This window comes from Monodon monoceros, unplaced genomic scaffold (genome assembly GCF_005190385.1).
Source record: "Monodon monoceros isolate NGI ecotype Baffin Bay Population unplaced genomic scaffold, NGI_Narwhal_1 Super_Scaffold_22, whole genome shotgun sequence".
Lineage (NCBI taxonomy): Eukaryota > Metazoa > Chordata > Mammalia > Artiodactyla > Monodontidae > Monodon > Monodon monoceros.
Window position 1 is genome coordinate 108,128,688 of NW_021703779.1, and position 22,832 is coordinate 108,151,519.

General features: G+C 40.8%; 1 protein-coding gene across 7 annotated transcripts in view; it reads right to left on the minus strand.

Annotated features, from left to right (window-relative positions):
• Positions 1 to 18,656: 18,656 nt before the first annotated feature.
• Positions 18,657 to 22,832, minus strand: part of SMARCA1 (SWI/SNF related, matrix associated, actin dependent regulator of chromatin, subfamily a, member 1) — a 69,233-nt gene continuing 65,057 nt past the window's right edge. For 2 of the 7 annotated variants that reach the window (XM_029241399.1, XM_029241398.1), the window contains 2 exons: positions 20,516 to 20,626; positions 18,657 to 19,390 (listed from right to left, as the gene is read on the minus strand). In XM_029241399.1, coding sequence (XP_029097232.1) covers positions 19,319 to 19,390; positions 20,516 to 20,626 — 183 coding nt within the window. In that variant the 3' untranslated portion in view covers positions 18,657 to 19,318. Of the gene's footprint in view, positions 19,460 to 20,484; positions 20,627 to 22,832 lie in introns of all 7 variants that reach the window. The other 5 variants (XM_029241400.1, XM_029241402.1, XM_029241404.1 and 2 more) reach the window with 5 other exon arrangements.

The following is a 22,832-nucleotide window of genomic DNA, read 5'->3' on the forward strand; positions in this document are numbered from 1 at the left end:
TAAAGAACTATACTCCAATAAAAATTAATTCTTAAAAATTTAAAAATAAAAAATTTAGAGATTGGTTCAAGATGGCAGAATAAAAGGATGTGTGCTCACTCCCTCTTGCAAGAGCACCAGAATCACAACTAAATGCTGAACAATCATTGACAGGAAGACACTGGAACTCACCAAAAAAGATACCCCACATCCAAAGACAAAGGAGGAGCTTCAATGAGACGGTAGGAGGGGCACAATCACAATACAATCAAATCCCATAAACACTGGGTGGGTGACTCACAAACTGGAGAACAATTATATCACAGAAGTCCACCCACTGGAGTGAAGGTTCTGAGCACCACATCAGGCTTCCCAACCAGGAGGTCTGGCAATGGGAGGAGGAATTTCCAGAGAACGAGACTTTGAAGGCTAGCAAGATTTGACAGCAGGACTTCAACAGGACTGGGGGAAACAGAGACTCCACTCCTGGAGGGCACACACAAAGAAGTGTGCACATCGGGACCCAGGGGAAGGAGCAGTGATCCCACAGGAGACTGAACCAGACCTAACTGCTAGTGTTGGAGGGTCTCCTGCAGAGGCGGGGGGTGGCTGTGTCTCACCGTGATGACAAGGACACTGGCAGCAGAAGTTCTGGGAAGTACTCCTTGGCATGAGCCCACCCGGAGTCCACCATTACCCCACCAAAGAGCCTGTAGCCTCCAGTGCTGGGTCACCTGAGGCCAAACAACCAACAGGGAGGGAACCCAGCCCCACCCATCAGCAGACAAGCAGATTAAAATTTTACTGAGCTCTGCTCACAAGAGCAACAACCAGCTCTACCCACCACCAGTCCCTCCCATCAGGAAGCTTGTAGAAGGCTCTTAGATAGCCTCATCCACCAGAGGGCAGACAGCAGAAGCAAGAAGAACTACAATCCTGCAGCCTATGGAATGAAAACCACATTGACAGACAGACAGACAAAATGAAAAGGCAGAGGACTATGTACCAGATGAAGGAACAAGATAAAACCCCAGAAAAACAATTAAATGAAGTGGAGATAGGCAACCTTCCAGAAAAAGAATTCAGAATAATGATAGTGAAGATGATTCAGGACCACAGGAAAAGAATGGAGGCAAAGATCAAGAAGATGCAAGAAATGTTTAACAAAGACCTAGAAGAATTAAAGAACAAACACCTAGAAGAATTAAAGAACAAACAAACAGAGATGAACAATACAATAGCAGAAATGAAAAATACACTAGAAGGAATCAACAGCAGAATAACTGGGGCAGAAGAATGGATAAATGACCTGGAAGACAGAATGGTGGAATTCACTGCCACAGAACAGAATAAAGAAAAACGAATGAAAAGAAATGAAGACAGCCCAAAAGACCTCTCGGACAACATTAAACGCAACAACATTAGCAGTATAGGGGTCCCAGAAGGAGAAGAGAGAGGGAAAGGACCCGAGAAAACATTTGAAAAGATTAGAGTTGAAAACTTCCCTAACATGGGAAAGGAAATAAATAGCCACCCAAGTCCAGGAAGCACAGAGAGTGCCAGGCAAGATAAACCCAAGACGAAACATGCCGAGACACATAGTAATCAAATTGACAAAAATTAAAGAGAAAGAAAAATTATTAAAAGCAACAAGGGAAAAATGATAAATAACATACAAGGGAACTCCCATAAGGATAACAGCTGATTTCTCAGCAGAAACTCTATAAGCCAGAAGGGAATGTCATGATATATTTAAAGTGATGAAAAGGAAGAACCTACAACCAAGATTATGCTATCCAGCAAGGATCTCATTCAGATTCAAAGGAGAAATCAAAAGCTTTACAGACAAGCAAAAGCTAAGAGAACTCAGCACCACCAAGCCAGCTACACAACAAATGCTAAAGGAACTTCTCTAAGTGGGAAAACACAAGAGAAGAAAAGGACCTACAAAAGCAAACCCAAAACAATTAAGAAAATGGTAATAGGAACATACATATCGATAATTACCTTAAATGTGAATGGATTAAATGCTCCAACCAAAAGACACAGGCTCAATGAATGGATACAAAAACAAGACCCACATATATGCTGTCTACAAGAGACCCACTTCAGACCTAGGGACACATACAGATGGAAAGTGAGGGGATAGAAAAAGATATTCCATGCAAATGGAAATCAAAAGGAAGCTGGAGTAGCAATCTTCATATCAGATAAAATAGATTTTAAAATAAAGAATGTTACAAGAGACAAGGAAGGGCACTATGTAATGATCAAGGGATCAACCCAAGAAGAAGATATAATTATAAATAACATGCACCCAACATACGAGCACCTCAATACATAGGGCAAATGCTAACAGCTATAAAAAAGGAAATCAACAGTAAAACAATAATAGTGAGGGAATTTAACACCTCACTTACACCAATGGACAGATCATCCAGACAGAAAATTAATAAGAAAACACAAGCTTTAAGTGACACAATAGATCAGATAGATTTAATTGATATTTATAGGACATTCCATCCAAAAACAGCAGATTACACTTTCTTCTCAGGTGCACACGGAACATTCTCCAGGATAGATCACATCCTGGGTCACAAACCAAGCCTCCGTAAATTTAAGAAAACTGAACTCATATCAAGCATCTTTTCCGACCACAAAACTATGAGATTAGAAATAAATTACAGGGTAAAAAACATAAAAAACACAAACACATGGAGGCTAAACAATATGTTACTAAATAACCAAGAGATCACTGAAGAAATCAAAGAGGAAATCAAAAAATACCTAGAGACAAATGACAACGAAAACACGACGATCCAAAACCTATGGGATGCAGCAAAAGCTGTTCTAAGAGAGAAGTTTAAAGCAATACAATCCTACCTCAAGAAAAAAAAAACTCAGATAAACCATCTACCCTTACACCTAAAGGAACTAGAGAAAAAAGAACAAACAAAACACAAAGTTAGTAGAAGGAAAGAAATTATAAAGATCAGAGCAGAAATAAATGAAATGGAAACAAAGAAAACAATAGCAGAGATCAATAAAACTAAAAGCTGGTTCTTTGAGAAGATAAACAAAATTGATAAACCTTTAGCCAGACTCATCAAGAAAGAGAGGGAGAGGACTCAAATCAATAAAATTAGAAATAAAAAAGGAGAAGTTACAATGGACACCGCAGAAATACCCCGCAACGTAAGAAACTACTACAAGCAACTCTACGCCAACAAAATGGACAACCTGGAAGAAATGGACAAATCTTAGAAAGATATAACCTTCAAAGACCGAAGCAGGAAGAAACAGAAAATATAAACAGACCAATCACAAGTAATGAAACTGAAACTGTGATTAAAAATCTTCCAACAAACAAAAGTCCAGGACCAGATGGCTTCACAAGTGAATTCTATCAAACATTTAGAGAAGAGCTAAAACACATCCTTCTCAAACTCTTCCAAAAAACTGCAGAGGAATGAACACTCCCAAACTCATTCTATGAATCCACCATCACCCTGATACCAAAACCAGACAAAGATACTACAAAAAAATAAAATTACAGACCAATATCACTGATGAATATAGGTGCAAAAATCCTCAACAAAATACTAGCAAACAGAATCCAACAACACATTAAAAGGATCATACACCATGAGCAAGTGGGATTTATCCCAGGGATGCAAGGATTCTACAATATACACAAATCAATCAGTGTGATAAACCATATTAGCAAATTGAACACTAAAAACCATATGATCATCTCATTAGATGCAGAAAAAGCTTTTGACAAAATTCAACACCCATTTATGATAAAAACTCTCCAGAAAGTGGGCATAGAGGGAACCTTCCTCAACATAATAAAGGCCATATATCACAGACCCACAACAAATATCATTCTCAATGGTGAAAAACTGAAAGCATTTCCTCTAAGATCAGGAACAAGACAAGGATGTTCACTCTCGCCACTATTATTCAACATAGTTTTGGAAGTCCTAGCCATGGCAATGAGAGAAGAAAAATAAATAAAAGGAATACAAATTGGAAAAGAAGTAAAACTGTCACTGTTTGCAGATGACATGATACTGTACATAGATAATCGTAGAGATGCCACCAGAAAACTACTGGAGCTAATCAATGAATTTGGTAAAGTTGCAGGATACAAAATTAATGCACAGAAATCTCCTGCATTCCTATACACTAAAAATGAAAGATCAGAAAGAGAAATTAAGGAAACAATCTCATTCACCATTGCAACAAAAAAATAAAATACCTAGGAATAAACCTACTTAAGGAGGTAAAAGACCTGTACTCAGAAAACTATAAGACACTGAGAAAGAAATCAAAGATGACACAAACAGATCGAGAGATATACCATGTTCTTGGATTGGAAGAATCAAGATTGTGAAAATGACTATACTACCCAAAGCAATCTACAGATTCAATGCAATCCCTATCAAACTACCAATGGCATTTTTCACAGAACTAGAACAAAAAATCTTCAAATTTGTATGGAGACACAAAAGACCCCGAATAGCCAAAGCAGTCTTGAGGGGAAAAAAAGGAGCTGGAGGAATCAGATTCCCTGACTTCAGACTATACTACAAAGCTACAGTAATCAAGACAATATGGTACTGGCACAAAAACAGAAATATAGATCAATGGAACAGGATAGAAAGCCCAGAGATAAATCCACACACCTATGGTCAACTAATCTATGACAAAGGAGGCAAGGATATACAATGGAGAAAAGACAGCCTCTTCAATAAGTGGTGCTGGGAAAACTGGACAGCTACATGTAAAAGAATGAAATTAGAACATTCCCTATCACCATACACAGAAATAAACTCAAAATGGATTGAAGACCTAAATGTAAGACCGGACACTATAAAACTCTTAGAGGAAAACATAGGAAGAACATTCTTTGACATAAATCACAGCAAGATCTTTTTGGACCCACCTCCTAGAGTAATGGAAATACAAACAAAAATACACAAATGGGACTTAATGAAACTTAAAAGCTTTTGCACAGCAAAGGAAACTATAAAGAAGACGAAAAGGCAACCCTCAGAAGGGGAGAAAATATTTGCAAACAAATCAACAAAGGATTAATCTCCAAAATATATAAATAGCTCATGCAGCTCAATATTAAAAAAACAAACAATCCAATCCGAAAATGGGCAGACCTAAATAGACTTTTCCCCAAAGAAGATATACAGATGGCCAAGAGGCACATGAAAAGCTGCTCAACATCACTAATTATTAGAGAAATGCAAATCAAAACTACAATGAGGTATCACCTCACACTGGTTAGAATGGGCATCATCAGAAAATCCACAAACAACAAATGCTGGAGAGGGTGCGGAGAAAAGGGAATCCTCTTGCACTGTTGGTGGGAATGTAAATTGATACAGCCACTATGGAGAACAGTATGGAGGTTCTTTAAAAAACTAAAAATAGAATTACCACATGACCCAGCAATCCCACTATTAGGCATATACCCAGAGAAAACCATAATTCAAAAAGACACACGCACCCCAATGTTCATTGCAGCACTATTTACAATAGCCGAGACATGAAAGCAACCTAAATGTCCATTGACAGACAAATGGATAAAGAAGATGTGGCACATATACAGTGGATTATTAGCCATAAAAAGGAATGAAACTGAGTCATTTGTAGAGACATGGATGGACCTAGAGACTGTCATACAGAGTGAAGCAAGTCAGAAAGAACAAAACAAATATCGTATATTAATGCATATATGTGGAATCTAGAAAAATGGTACAGATGAACCGGTTTGCAAGGCAGAAATAGAGACACAGATGTAGAGAACAAACATATGGACACCAAGCGGGGAAAGCGGGGCGGGGGTGGGGTGTGGGGGGTGGGATGAATTGGGAGATTGCGATTGACATATATACACTAATATGTATATGTATAAAATAGATAACTAATAAGAACCTGCTGCATAAAGAAAAGTAAAAAAATCAAAAATAAATAAAACTATGTAAGGAAATTCTTGCTGCAAAAAAAAAAAAAGAAAAATGTGTGATTCCTGGACCAGCAGCATCGATATCACCTGTGAACGTGTTAGAACGCACATTCCCACAGAAGCAGAAACTCTGAGGGTGGAGCTCAGCAGTCTTTGGTTTAATAAGCCTTCCAGGTAATTCCAATCCAAGCTCCAGTTTGAGAACCAACCCCCTCAAGCTGGCTTTGCCAAGACTGCCAGCATTACCTGGAAATGTACTGCTGCTGCCCTTAGGGCATCTCAGGGGTAGTCCTCCCAGAGGCAGATTCTCCAGTTGGTCAGATTTGCTGACCAAGGAACTCACTTCTCTGCAGTGTGTGTACGCCTACCAGTTCCAGTATAAAATCCACCATCCCCAAGCAGCTGCAGGATGCAGTATATACTCTGAACCAGGAATCATAGACAGGCCCAGGAATTGAAGATTTGAAGATGCCACCTGAAAGTTATAGACACTGAGTCTGATGAGCAGCTTTTTTTTTTGCAGTCCGCGGGCCTACTCACTGTTGTGGCCTCTCCCGTTGCGGAGCACACGCTCTGGACGCGCAGGCCCAGCGGCCATGGCTCACGGGCCCAGCCGCTCCGCGGCATGTGGGATCTTCCCGGACCAGGGCACGAACCCGTGTCCCCTGCATCGGCAGGCGGACTCGCAACCACTGCGCCACCAGGGAAGCCCTGATGAGCAGCTTTTAATGTGCTCTTTTCATATTACTTCTAGATAAAATCGCATTGCCTTCCTGCTGGAAGTGGGGGTAGCAGGTGTTTGTGGCTGAGGTGTAATAGACCGTTTTAGGCAGAGGCAACTTTGATCCTGCATGGAGGAGAAAGGTTGCTGTACCAACGGGCAAGAAACAGACTATAGGGACATGTCAATTACTGCCTGTTAGTCCACTTCCTGCCTGCACCCTCTGCTGCTCATGCTGCCAACTTTTATATCACATGACCTTGTCCTCTAGCCATAGGGTGTACCCCCGACCCAGGTGCAATCAAGTCAATCAAACCACTTACCTACGATGTCACCGGATGTAGAAGATGATCTGTACCCCTGTGAGTCTCCCAGTAGAAAAGGTGAAGGCTGAAGCAGTTAGAAATGACAGCTGAAGCTTACCAAAATTGCCCTGAGGAGGAGAAGGATCTATGAAGGGTCATGGCAAGGCAAAGTAACAACAAAAACAGAATGCATTGCACAGCATGGGCTTCCAGGAAATGAAATCGGTAGGCCATCCATCCATTAAGGCTAATCACAGAGAGAGGCAGAGATACTGAGAGAGAATGACAGTGACAGGGACAGTGAGAGAGGCATCATGGAATCCTGGAGAGAGACGGAAAGCATAACTACCTGGATTGCTGTTGGCTGGTGTCCTTAGGCGAGTCGCCTTTCCGTGTTTAGATGGTCAGAGTTACTGAAATGCCTGAGGAGAGGGCTATTTAAATTAGTTTGAGTGTAAGAGCACGTGAGGGCAATTAACAGGATGAGGGAGACCCAGAGTCCATTAGAAAGACAAAGACAATGAAAGAAAGAAACAGAGAGAAATACACACAGACCAACAGAGACAGAGAAAGACAGTGCCTATGGATGCAAAGCTTGAATGGCATTCTGTCAGAGACAGGGTCATGGCCACAACCCCTTCTCCCAGGAGTTTAACCCGAAGTCCAATTAAATGAAGAATGAATGAATGAATGCACAAATGAATAAATAATAAATTAGTGAATTTAAAAGGAATATGTAAAGCTAATGACCTTTGTCGGGATGGACACAGGTGACGCTGGTCAAGGCCCAGTGGCAGAAAGAGCAACAAAGCTTCTGAGATCAAATCAGTATGAGAGTAGAAAGAGATGGCACTAGTGGGCCAGACCTTGCCCAATGTAGTCAAAGAGGAACAGAAGGACTGGGTCTGCACGGTGGCAAACCCAGCAACCAATCTCAGCCCAGCTCTTCTGGTGGGTGTCCTGAAGAAAAGTTAGTTAATGTTTCTAAAGAGCTCAAGTGTTCGAATTTCAGACCAGTTTTATTTTTTTGTTTTGTTTTTTTTGGCCATGCCGCACAGCATGTGGGATCTTAGTTCCCCGACCAGGGATTGAACCCGTGCCCCCTGTGGTGGAAGAGCGGAACCCTAACCACTGGACCACCAGGGAATTCCCCAAACCAGTTTTTGATAGAGCACCTTAACTCAGTGGTGGCCTGGGTGAGGATCTCACTCAGGGGCCTGGGAAGTGATGGGAGTGGGAGTGTTTTGCCCCAGACTTATCAGTTCAGTCATCACACGTGGCAATGCACAGTCCAGCACCAGCAATGGCCTCAGTGGCAATCAAGGAATCACAAACCTCGCCAACTTCAGTGGCAGCAAAAGTGGCATGGAGGGACTTCCCTGGTGGTCCCACCGTTCAGACTTTGTGCTTCCACTTCAGGGGGCCAGGGTTTCATCCCTAGTCGGAGAACTAAGATCCCGCATACCTGCACGGTGTGGCCAAAAGAAAGGAAAAAAAAGTGACATGGGAAGCCTGTTCTGAAGTAAACAACTTAGGGTAGCAAAGGTGGAGGTTTCCAGCCTCAAAAGGGTTTATCTGAATTCTGGCCCAGTGCCAAGAGAGGAGTAGCAGGACCAGCCCTAGGCCTTGGTAAACATGTGGGGCCTTAGGGCATTCCAAGACAACACAGGACATTTGCTCTTATGGCCTCTATTCTGACCCTGCCATTTTGACCCCCAGGACATTTTTGTTCTGAATTTTGCTCTTGCCTCCACCCAGAGTATGGACCATTCAGGTTAGAGGAATTTAATTTTACTAGGCCTTTAATTCCTCTGTTTCAACTTATAAGACATTTCTTGGAATGTAACTAGGGATTTGATGCCTTGAAAGCAGCTGAGCCCAGGAGAGGAAAGACACCATGTGCTAATCTTCCCAGTTATAGAATCCTCCTGCTTTACCAGTTTATAGCAATGATAACCTCCAGCATGGTGCCTGAGAAAGAAAGAAAAAAAAATGGCAGCCTCTGAAATCTGAAAGCTGGTAGCCTGGTGCTCACAGCTAGGCCATGTTATTCTTCTATTGCACATTAATAAGTCTGCATAAAACTAACTTCAAACAAGGTTATCCTCAGAATATGAGACAAAACAAGGACACTTCATAATTTTAAGCAAAAGTCAAGGTCACTGTGTCCCAAACCAACTACCAAACACCGCCCCCTCTTGGCTAAAATGAGGAACTGCTATTTCTTCACCAGTTAACAGCTTTATTCTCTCTCCAGCTGACCCTCCCTATAAAAAAGATTTTATTGAGATACCCAGTCATAGAATTGTCCCTGATTTCTGACAGAATTAACCTAGAATGAACCCTCATTTTCTTAGACCCTCCCTCTACCTAACTAAAGCCCAAATCCTATAATAGGCTCTTTCTACTATCCTCTTACTGAGACACCCCATGGTTCCCCAAGGTGTGTCCTCACCCTCCCCGTAACAAGAAATAAACCCAACTTGATCAACTCAGGTGTGTTCCCAGTGGGCTTTAGCTGAAGGGCATTGGCATGCCCCTATAATTCATTCTTTTAAGTGATTTATTTTGTCTTTATTGTATGTTTGTGTGTATGTGTGCGTTTTGCATGGAAGGTGGAAAGACATAAACTTTCAGTATCATATTTATGATTTTGGAGGGGTAATAGAGTTTTAAATGTTGAGTGTCAAATATCTACAAGAAGTTTAAGAAGAACAGGTAACTAGCCATAATTATATTAAGAGAAACTGCCTGTTTAGGTTGTACTATGATAAGTAATGTTAACTATTAAACCACCTGAGTCTTTTAATGGAAATTTGGTGATATTTTAACAAAAGGGGTGTCAATTGCGGGGCTCAGGGATGCATAACATTTTTTTTCCCATTTAAAGTAATGGTAATGGTAATTGCAACTTTGATTCAGGAGGATTTGCACCAAGGGAAATTGCCAGGAACAAATCACAAGGGGAAAGATTATACTCATAAGCATTGGATGTGCAATAGCATAGATCCACCCTGAAGAATGGGAAATTTCTGGAACACCTGAAGGGAGGTGCTCACAATTTCCTCACGGAATCACTAAGAAATTAATATCAATTTCCAAGTCATAATAAATATAACTGGTAGATCTAATCAACACAAGATAAAATGGTCAATGTCTAAAACAGCACAGGGTAAAATTTATTAGAAACAAAAAACTGAAAAAAAGACATGTCATCTGTAACACTGGAAACTGAAAACTGACCTGAGAAAATTTAGACTTGGTGGAAATAACCACCATAGAAAAACATGGCAAGTTGTGAAACTGCACAAGATAAAATTTTTTACTGACTATAATTTTACAGAAAAATCACACGTTCTTAAAAAATTTAGACATGTAAAATTTGACCGAAGGAAACAGGCTTTGATAAAAATAATGTTCACAATTTACAATGCAAAGTAAGTTTTACTATGAAAAATAGTTTATTTATAAAGCAAATCCTTACTGTAAACTTAAAATGAAACTAATGAATCCCAATGAAAATACTCTCAGTAGAATAAAAATACAAATGGAAAAAATCTGTACAGTTTAGAAAATCGATCAATGACTTTAGTTGGCTTAAGGGAATTTGTTTCAGTAAAAAATTGCTCAATAAGAAAAATCACCAATGTTGGGGTATTAGTTAGGATATAGCTCCATATACCAATGACAACAAAAATCAAAAACAGTAGCTTAAACTGATGGAAAACTATTTCTCTCTCAAGATAAAGTCTGGAAGTGGGAGCACCCAAGGGCTGGTCAGGCAGTACCATGGTCATCAGGGACCCAGGCTCCTTCTATCCAGCTGCTACACCATCCTTGACGTGCGTCCACATAACTCAAGATGGTTGCTCAAACTCCAGCCATAATAGCCACATTCCAACTAGCAGGAAAGAGGAAAGGAAGAAGAAGACCTCTCCTTTTAAGGACACTGTCCAGAAGTTGCAATGTCACTTCTGTTTACATCTCATTGGTCGAAATTTAGTATGCAGCCATACCTAGCCACAAAGGGAACTGGGTAATACAGTCTTTTAGCCAAGTGGCAATGTGAACATCTGAAAATAGATATTCTTATTACGAAGCAAGAAGTAAAAGATGTATATTGGGAGGCAATTGGCAGTCTCTGTCTCTTTTAGCATAATTGTGATATACATGCTTGTACTCAGAAACAGGGCATCCAAATGTTCTTGTAGCTAAATAGATGGGGGATCCAAATTGTTGGCTCAAAAACACTACTAGTTCAAATGGTAGAGTCAAAAAGGCAGGTACCAAATATCTTTGTGCCCTTCACGGACACATCAGGAAGGAAGGTTCTAAGTGACTGACTCTGGACTTTCCATTGAGCTGTGTACAAGGGGACTCAACGTTATAATTTGGGGTACTACTAGAGGACTGTTATTTGCACACTAACTATAAAACAGGGCACCTCAACAGCAGAAGCTCGTGGTAGATTCCCCTCCACCCCCATCTTGTATCCAGACCTTTTGCAATGTAACTCTGCAGCATCTTCCCTCGAAAAATGGAGTCAATTTCCCTATCCCTTAAATCTGGTCTGGCCTTGTGATTCGCTTTGACCAGTAGAATCTAGAATGAAATCCAAGCCTGGGCCTCAAGAAGGCCTTGCAAGATCTTGCTCTTTCTTTTGGATCCCTGCCAAGCTGCTGTGTGAACAAGCCCCAGCTGACCTGCTGGATGATAAAGAGACATGTGGTGAAGTTACCCCCATTGCCCAAGCCAACAACGAGTGACTCCCCACAACCGGGGTCACCTAACTGACCGTAGTAGACATGTGAGTGAGCCCGGTCAAGACCAAAAGAACCACCCACCTGAGCCCAACCTACAGAATTGTGAGTAAAATAAATGGTTGTCTTAAGCCACTAAGTTGATGCAGAGCCTAACTAAAATAAAGCCAAACCAAGCTCAGTTATCATCAAAGCCTGAAGCTGACAGTTCTGAATATTCTCCTTATTAAGTCCAAAGCCCTGCACCCTGGGAGATACAACCACTAGTTAACAGTTCCATGAGGCTTGGGCAGTGCATCTTGCCATGCTCCAGCACCTAGCATTGTGGAAGATCTCCACGTGAAGAAAATTATGGCATGTAAATTATTCACACATGGTTTATATTGCTTTTCTTAACTATAAAATAAAAGTGAATCTTTTAAAGACACAGTCCATCCATATTCAAATTTTAGCAGATGTGCATTTATAATACAGCATATGAAAGAATCACTTTTTCTCCTACTATCATGACCAGCAACAGTTGCCACCTCCCAGAAGACTCAACATACTGTGACACTGTCATACAATTAACCACTGTTCTCAAGGACTCATGTTCACTGACAAACTGTCTCACCAATAATCACAAAATACGGTAAATAAGAAACCCCACATAGGTGATACAATTCTCATGAGAAGTTATCAAGTTTGCATTCTTATTATAATGGTACTTCTTGTGATACCTTTTACGCTCATCAGTGTTCCAGCCATATACCAACATGGAATCAACCACAGGCCATAGGAACTGACCTGGCTACAGAAGCTGAGCATCTAGACAGTGTAGCATAGTGTCCATATTGGCCTCCAGGGGAAGGGGTTCAGAGCTCCTCTCTGGTCCTCTTCCTATCTCTGACAGGAGTCGTGGAGGAATGCCGAAGTGATAAGTAAGATTCCCGAACACTTGTTGAATCACAGTTTCTTGTGGGTGGAGCCTTGAGAATATAAACAACCCCATATGGATGGAATGCCTCTTTCTGGATTCATTCCCTCTGGAGTTGGTAGCTGTGAGTTCTTTTCTCATAGTAGTGGCAAATTCTGAGATTTGATTTTGGCCTAAGGGAAATGCTACGCTATTCATCCTGCTTTGGTTCTGAGTTCCAGGCTGCCTCTACCCTAAGCTGCCTTGTGATCAAGCCCAGCTCAGTAGAGTCCTGAACTAGGGTTTGGAGCCAATGTGCAAGTTAATAAAATGTTAGTTTGCATTCTTTTGACACTCTTTCATGCATATGCATCCCTTGTGGAACACCAAGAGTGGTAGGGCCAAGGCACAATTTAAGTATTCCTGAGTTCCCTGGCCTAATACCACCATAATTCCATCCCTTAGTATTACCTGGACCTTATCTCCACTCCTAACACGGACATGGTCTCAGTAGACAGAACAGAACTATGTCCCAGAAACGGACATTTAGAGAGCAAAGTCCCACAAAAGAGATTGAGGTTCAGTTTCCAGACTTGAAGCACTATTCTGCAAGCACAGACTATAATCTCCCACGAGTAACAGGCGGGTGTTGGTATTGGTGCAAATCATCATTTTAGGAGCTAGCCTTGTTCCTGACTTCAAAGTGCAGAAGCAGCAAGGTCTGCAACACGACCTAGGTCTCCCTAAAAGAAGCAGTGTGACATTTTTGGCCTATTGGATGGTTAGATCCAAACAGTCATATGGGCAACTAGATGGCAGGTCCAGATTCTGTTCCTCTTAATCTTGTTTTAACATGCACCCAGGGATAAAGACAAAATGATGATGAGATAAAATTCTGGGGTATCGCGTGTCTTCTCTGAAGTTTTCTGAGTCCCTTCTCCACCATATGTTCTCACGCTGACTCTGATTTGGGCATCATCTAAATCCTAATCTACGAATTTGTAGAAAGAAGATAAAGGGACAGAGTAACAAAAAATAACTGTTAGTGATTTGCAAGGTTTAATCAGGAGACAACACATGCCTTGCAATGGCTGTTATGATCACGTATCTTCAGTGAGCATTGGCCAAGCTCCAATCGTGGTTGTGGATTTCAGAGACTTCCACAGTGGGATGCAGTCACTGCAGGGAGGTAGAGCTCACCAGTAACAAAGATTGAGGCCTTTACTGCCTGGGGAAGGTAGCCTCGTGGACTGAGTTGGAGAGGAAAATTTCAGGAAAGAAAAAACAAGTCCAAAAGTCAATAAGACTTTAAATAATGCCTACACCTAGAATGCCCTGGCTGTGAGAATTGGATTGGCCCAGACACAGTGGAAGGCCTTTACCAGGTAACATGATTACAGGATATTTTAAATGAACTAAAAACTCTTGTCCAGGAGATAATTTGAGCTCTAGGAGTGACGGAAGGCAAACTAGGAAAGAATTAGGAAATTAAGGAAAAGAAGAAACACTGAGGTCTCAGAAACCATGATGGACACATACGAAAGGAGAAAAGGGCGTACAAAGACATAACCAGACCTAAATGTAATCGGCTATCACGGATGTAAGGGCGGCCGGGAAACAGCAGATGGAATACCATGCCAACCTTAGTAGAAAAGGGGTAAATTACCATATGTTGGCAATGCTCTCATATGGCCAGTACAAAAACTAAGCGGCATTTGGAGACTTACAGTTGATTCTAGAACAGAGGTAAATAAGGTATCAATCCCAATTGAGAGGATGGTCACATACCAAATACTCTAGCAAAGATGGGGCCTTATTCAAAGATCTTTTCTGTCTTGGATATAGCAAATAGGCTTTAGTGTCTACCACTGAAGGAGATATGTTAGCTCAAAACTGTATTCATGATGAGAGGTAGACAGTTGGACATAAATAGTACTCACCATCAACCTCCCATAGATATATGGAGACCCTAAAAAATAGGCCACATAATTTGATAGTCCTACATATAGACAAATCTAGTATCATGTCACAGAAGGAAGATCAGAGATTAGCCAAGCATACCTTGGGGGCAATATGGAAGGCAAGGTTGAAAGTCAAGGGAAAGATATAGCTTGAATCTGACTACAGTGGCCTAGATGAGAGTTTCCCCAGTGGGAAAGCAATGTATCAGGAAAGGGACAAATAATCAGGTCACTAGACCAACAGATGAAAAAGAAAAGCCTGCTATCACCAGGCTTCTGTAATGGTTACATGGCACAGTACAATGAGAAAGGCCAACACGTGGTCCACTTACCTAAACGAACCAGTGCTACAGCAAAGGGGCACCAACCAGCATGGAGAACACTTAAAGAGACAATAGCCCGGGTACTAGCTTTGGCCATACCAAAACTTGGGAACCTTTAACTTCTGCCTGATAATAATTCCCAGTGCCGTAGCTATCAGTGATTCTTACAAGAAAGTCTGGCTTGTTAATGGAGAGAAATGAGAACCCAGTACTTTGTACCAGTGCAAAATATCCTGGGCCAGTCACATCACACACTGTCCACACAGGGGTAGATCTTCTAAGAACAGATCAATGATATACTATACAGTCATTATTCTCCTTAAACACACCACACCTTTTTATGAAATAACTAAGGGCTAAGAAGAGCTATGCATGCAAGGCGAGTGTATTAATTTGGGTTTCCTCAGAAGCAGACCCTGAGACAAAGATTCTAATGCGAGTAGTTTATTTAGGAGTTGGCCCCAGAAAACACTCAAGACAGGAGTGAGGAAGTGAGACAGGGAAATGAAAACAGTCAATAAGGAGCATGTTATCAACACAGCCACTACTGCGGGAGACTAAAGCTTCATCCCACGAGTAAACTCTGGGGAACCATACAGATGACATACCTTAGAGTGACCTTGCTTAAGGGGCGCGAGAGCTGTTGCACTTACACACCAACTCCAATCAGCTTTTGGTCGACAGCCACTCTGAGGTGTTAACCCTCTTCCAGCCTGCTGTGCAAAGTGTAGAAAAGCCTTCAAGGCCTCTGATAAAGCCCTCAGATAAAAAGATACTGGCAGTTAGAAATCAGCTGGAGCACACAGAAATAATACGGTGGAGGGATAGGGAACAACTATGTGTACCTGAACCACAGGAAAATCTCACCCCTTGTCTATTGGGGAGGGTAGCTTAGGCAGACTAAATGAAGGAGACACGGGGTAGAATACTGATAGGAGTTTGAAATTTGATGGCAACTGGAGGATTTCAAAAAAACACCTGGAGAGAAAGCATGCGCACAGCAGCATCATCATTGAAACTGGCCCGGGAATCTGTGCTAGCTGCATTGGCTACTGCACCATAGAGGAGAAACAATAGACCACACTGGGGACCTTTGCCAATAACTGGGAAAAACAGCATTTCATTTTGGTGACAGTAGATAGTTTCGCGAGTTAGGTAGAGGCTTTTCAAACCAAACACCCAGCAACTAAGATAGCTGCAAAGATTCTAGTCCAACGACTTCTCTTAACTAGGAGGTCTCATATAATGGACCAAATTTGGGGGCATATTTCATGGGAGAATGTGTAATCTGATAAGAATCCGGGTTTTCCAGACAGCATAAGCACTGGTAGGCCAGGGAGCCAGAAGGAACTGTGTGATAAAGACCGAGAGACAAGCAGCTATGATGAAAATGAGAGATTTCTGAGGTCTCTGCCTTCTTTTGATTCTAAGGAAATTAGGGCCCGAGTATCCAATGGATCAAAACAGATGCTTTACTAGGGCCTCTGTGGGAGCCTGAGGGTTACTGGGAAACCTATTCACCTCTTGTCTTCTACAGAGAGGCCCTGAGTAAAGGAAACCACTCAGAGTCCCTGTACTTCTACTCACTTCCCGCCTTCACATTCTCCAAACAAAGAAGCAGGTTGGGTCAGATTCCAGTACAATCTGTAGACCGCTTTCACTGGTGGGCTGCATCACTGTGCATTTGTCAAATTGTATTCATAGATACAGCGCTCTCTTCTGCTGCTTCTGGTCTCTGAGCAGCTGACTCAGTAAACTGACTATCCTGCTCCCTCAATCCAACACGGCAGCCAGGTCTAGTGTTACTATCCTATCAGTCTCGGCCTCTTGTGTGAAGTGGGATTTATTTGTTGGGAGTTTTAAATCTTCTGTGACACTTTAATTTCTCTGTGGAAAACTGACAATAAGAGGGGTTTCAAATAGAGACTTGGGGCATTCTGCATCCCCAACATTGTATTGTTTGGACTGTGCTACCATCAGGTGTTCACTGTATGGACCTCCTTGGTAGGCTATGTTCAACAATGACGCTGTACATAATCTAGGAGACCTAGATTTCACATCTCTTTGGTCCAAGAAAGAGCCATGATATAGCCAGGGAAATGGCCCCATGAAAAGACTGACAGAACTTACCTGCAGATTTTCTCTCTTAAAGTAGATGGTCACATACAGCTTAGCCATTAACCCCTTTGGGTTAACAGAGAAAGAACAAGAAGTAGAGATTGTTAAGCTTCCGTGAAAGAAGTTCAAAGACCCTAATTGTACCTGCTCCCACTCTCCATCTTCATCTCTCCCCAAGAAATGCTGAACTGATTGACTGGAGTCCAGTACCCTCACTGGGCTATTTTTCAGTGCACAGAACTTGGGGGTATTAATAAGACCCTCTAAGGTATAATTTTCTCCATCTCAGATGACTGGAACTTTTAATCTCATTGGAGTGGAAAATTCCAAGATTTCATTTTGGGCTTAATAGTTCTGGATTGAAGTTTGGAGCCAAAGCACCAGCTAGTGAAGTATTACTTTGCTTACCTTTGCCTTTTTTGTGGACCTTATAGAAAGGGCAGTTAGGCCAAGGACAGATTTGGATATCTCTGGGTCCCTTGACCTAATATCATTGTAAACTCATCTCTTAGTAGCACCCTAATTTCAACCAACCTCCAACAGAGTACAAGAGTCTAAGTCCTAATAGTGGAAAGAGTAAGAAGAATCCTATCAGGAGCATGGCAGTAAGAAATATGAAGTCTGGACAATGAAAAAAGACTTGGAAGAGTCCAGCGGACAGTGGGTTGTCATTCTAGAAGATCTATTCATATGTTGCAGAACCCCAATGAGAATGAGGATGTGAATGACGCTGACTTGCACTCAGGGCTACCCAAGGTTTGCCAGTGGTACACTAAATAGAGTCCGATAGGAAATGCAAAAGATCTTGGGAGGGGGAGAGAGCAACTCTTTAGTGGCCCCAATTTTGTTTTGATAAACACCACTGTCCTGCATTCCCAGCTTTGCTTATTTGCCATGTGTTTCACACTAGGTTCTGATCCATTTTCCCTGTTCCCTTATAACCTGACCTTGACTCTGATTAATCACACACTAACGGTTTCGTGTGACAGCCCCTGTGGCAGGGGCAGTAACGTAAAAACATTCCATTTGTTTCCCTACATTTGCCAGTCCTCTTGCACATACACAGGACCATGTGACTAGTTTTGGACAATGAAATATAAATGGATGTGACATTTGTCACTTCTGGGCTGAGGCAATAAAGAGCCTATATGCGATTCTCCAGCCTCTTTTTCTCCTACAGTGGCAGCTGAATAGGCCACATGTTCCAGATGGTACAGCTGTAAAACAGCAGAGCCTCAGTCAGCCTGGAGCCTTGAGGGACTGTGTGGAGCAGATCTCCTCCCAGCGTGGGGTCTGTGGCGTGGGAAAGGTAGCTCTTGGTGTGCAAAGCCTCTGACGCTCTGAGATTACCTGTTATCTGACCGTACTTGTATTCCTATGGAAGAACCTCCCCCTTTCTTCTGCATGCATAGCACTTACTTCATACTCTTAACTTAGTTGTTAACAAATCTACGTGTTATACCCAGACTCCCCTGGACTGGCTCTATGGGACAAAAGATCAGGCACAAGTCAGCAAGCAAAGCTTTAACTTTCAACCAAATACATAGTTGTGAGCAATTGAATTCGGTAAACACAACTATTTTCTACTGCACAAAAAACAGGAAATAATTAAATTTCTTATAGACGTTTCTTTATTATACTTTCCCACTTGAATATTTAGAGAATAATTTAAATGTAATGCATACTGACAGCAAGCACAGTATCAAATATTAGTTTTTTAAATTTTTTCTGTTCTCACCCTTTATTCCTTTAGGAAAAAAATATTTAGATGACCTCAAAGAAACAATTATTATGCTAATTACAGTATGCAGTAACACGTACAAGCCCATACTCAATAGAAAAGAAAGCAACAAAGAAGTGAAAAAGTCTTTCTCCTCAAATCATTTTAATTCAATTTTCCACAGCCATATAAATTTAAAGTATGAAACAACAATAATACAGCTATAGAATCTAGGTTCTCTTTCAAAGCAGCGGCATATAAAACATAGAAAAGCTAAAACCTCAGCACAAGCTTCAAAAGAACAAGGACTGAGAGGATTTTGATGAAGACATGAAATGCACAAAATACAGTACACAAAAATACTAGAATGCATAAAATATAAAGCTACACATTTCATGTAGAAAGCATTGTAAAATATATAAAATATGCAAGAAATCAAAACCAAAGAGATTTTTCTTAGAGTACCATGAATACACTGGAACTGGCATTAGCATTTGAAGATGGGAACAAGAAAATAGCAGTTTCCCATTTAAAACTTTATTTCTAGGCTTTAGGATTTCACCTTCTTGACATCCTTCTTTCCAGAGCTCTCAGTAGCTGACTCTGCTTTTCTTTTCTGTGACTAAAATGGAAACAGATTTAATGTTCTGCTCCAATATGCACATTTTTAAATGGCCCAACAATGTTAAATCTAGGATGTAAATGCATTAAAAAAAAATTTTAACATGAATATTCACTTAAATGTTATACTCACATTTAATGTTCTATATAGCCCAACAAACTATGTAACCCAATGTAAAATAACCTCCAAACATGTTTCTTTTTAAGAAAAGACATAAAATACCCATCAAAAATAGTCATCAAGTTTCTACTTACACATGGCACTATAAATGTATGCTTATCTTAAAGAACTACTTAATACTTAAAGTTTTCCGGGAAAAATGTTATTTATGAGTGTATTATTTTTTAAATCTTATGACAGATGTTAACATACCATATTTCATATATTCTATGATGCACATTTGTTTCCCACTTTAGCATCTCTGAAATCGGGATGCATCCTATAATTGATGACAAATCATAGTTACTTGGCAGCAGTTCTTCTTAGTGGCACATAAAATAATGCTGTGTCTTACAATGGAAGGCATCTTAGACTTGATGAAATATGGTAGTTTACTTAACCACACTCAAATAATATGATCTATTAAAGAGTATTTGAAATTGTAACTATACAAGGCAACCTGACTGAATTAAAATTAAGTCATCTTATTATTCAACAGTTAACTTATTACCAAGTAAACCAAGTAAAGCTTTGCTGTCTCCTCAAAGTTCTTATTTGCACTCACAGTTCCACAAAGATCAGAAAACTTATTTGATCAAATCAGAACTCCCAGTTTCAAACTCAGTCCCACTCCACACCACCCCTCTCCTACTCCCCATGACAACTCTGGTCTCAATTCAAAGGATTTTACTTGCATTATACTTCTGCTTAAAAGTCATGAGGAATTTTTTAAAATACTGAGCCCTGCTACTCCCTGTTACGGGAGTTCCTAACCATATGTTCTACAAACAAGTAGGCAGCATGTGATTGTAGTGTAATTCTTCTTCTGTCAAAAAACAAATCAGCATTTCATAAAACCAGTTTTTATAATAGGTATCACTATGGCATTAAACATAATATAGGCATTTTAATTATGTAAAAAAAATGGGATCTACCTAAAAGTTAGGAAAATGCTGAAAATTTTACCATTGGAGTTTTAGTTGCCCGTTTCTTCTTTTCTGCTCTCTCTCTTTCCTCAATTTCCATATTTTCTTTCTCAATCAATGAAATCAGAGTATTACAGCGTCTCTGGAATTCCTAAACCAATTAATACAAGACTTTTAATTTCTTCAACCCCGGCACAATCTTTAAAAAGTGGTAATTCTTTAACTGTATCATTTTTGTGACACAGAATTTCTAAGTTGGTATTCTTCAGAACAATATTCATACAGAGTATATTCCACCAAAAATATGAGAAGTGGATAAATATCATTCAGTGGGTAAATGGGTAAACAAACTGTGGTACATCCATACTTTGAAATACTACTCAGCAATAAAAAGGAAAGAAATATTGGTATATGCTACAACCTCGATGAACCTCAATGGAATGACGCTGAGTGAAAAAAGCCAATCTCAAAAGGTTACATACCATATTGTTCCATTTATATAGCATCCTTAAATGGAAGTTTAGAAATGGAGAACATATCAATGGTTGCCAGGGGCTAGGGAAAGGGGGGAGAGTGGGTGTGACTATAAAGAGCTAGCACAAGGAAGTCTTGCAGTGGTGCTAGTTACACGTATCTATGTGTGATAAAACTGCACTGAACTACACACACGTGTGTGCGCACACACCCCCACACACACACAAGTGCATCTATAACCAATGAAATCTGAATAAGCTCTGTGGATGGTACTAATGTCAATTTCCTGGTTGTGACACTGTACTGTATTTATGGAATATGTTACCATCTGGGAAAACTTGGTGAAGGGTGCATGGGCCCTCCCTGTACATTTCTTTACAACTTCCTGTGAACTGTAAGTATTTTGAAACAAAAAGTTAACAAAAATCACATAAACAAAAAAATAAGAGGATGTCCTATTGTCAAAGCACATTTTGGAAGTACTCAGTTTACAAAAGTCAAACAGATTTCTTTTCTACAGGGCTGCTCATAGCCTTTAAGTTCCTAATGAGCACTGTCAACCACTAGGGTAGGCGATGTAAGAAGCAAGCAATTCCCCAAGCTATTCAAACAGCAGAACTCCCTTCTCAAAGGACATCTTGTGGGATCAGAGTTCTGAGGAGGGCGTCTCAGGAAACACTGATGCATTTGTTAATTCAGAGCAAGCAATAGCTGAAAAGACTCCGCATTAACCTTGCCACTACCTATATTTCACTGCCAGCAAGTCAATGCATCCAAACGATAAACAGTTTTTATGAACATATGATGAGCATTAAACATATGATTAGTATGGACGCTCATATATATTAACCCTGTACACTTTGCTGTATTTTAAAGGTAAATAAGTTTAATATCAAAGGATAAATAACATTTAAAAATGATTTCTTTTTTGTATAAGCAAAAATATCTGGGGGTTCCCTGGCGGCGCAGTGGTTGGGAGTCCGCCTGCCGATGCGGGGGACGGTGGTTCGTGCCCCGGTCCGGGAAGATCCCACATGCCGTGGAGCGGCTGGGCCCATGAGCCATGGCCGCTGACCCTGCACGCCCGGAGCCTGTGCTCCTCAACGGGAGAGGCCACAACAGAGAGAGGCCCGCGTACCGCAGAAAAATTAAAAAAAAAAATCGGATAAAATATAAAGCAGCTAAACCCTCAAATAAAAATGTAGATTTATTGGCAATTAAGAACTCCAACTAAAAAATGGTCCAAGTACAAGAATAAAAAACTCATAGGACTCCCCTGGTGGTCCAGTGGTAAAGAATCGCCTTCCAATGCAGGAGACGCGGGTTCCATCCCTGGTGGGGGAACTAAGATCCCACATGCCGCGGGGCAACTAAGCCCGTGTGCCACAACTACTGAGCTTGCGCGCCTCAACAAGAGAGCCTGTGTGCCGCAAACTACAGAGCCCACGCACCACAACAAGAGAGAGAAAACCCGCATGCTGCAACTAGATAGAAGCCCGAGCACCGCAACGAAGAGACTGCGTGCCATAACAAAAGATCCTGCATGCCTCAACGAAGATCCTGTGTGCCGTGACTAAGACCCGATGCAGCCAAAAAAATTAATAAAAATAAATAAATAAAATAAATATTTTTAAAAACTCATAAAAAATTAAAATGTCCATATATTAAAATTTTTCAAAGAAATGCAAAGTAATAAAACAATGATATATTTATTAAATTAGCAATGACACGTTCATGCAAGTGTGTGTGTGTGTGTGTGTGGTGTGTGTATCTGGTGTTGGCAATAAGATGAAATGGGAGCTCTCATTCATTGATGATGGGATGCCAAAGTTAAAAATTGTGCCCTCCACAAAATCTGCAAGTTGAAGTCTTAACATCCCCGC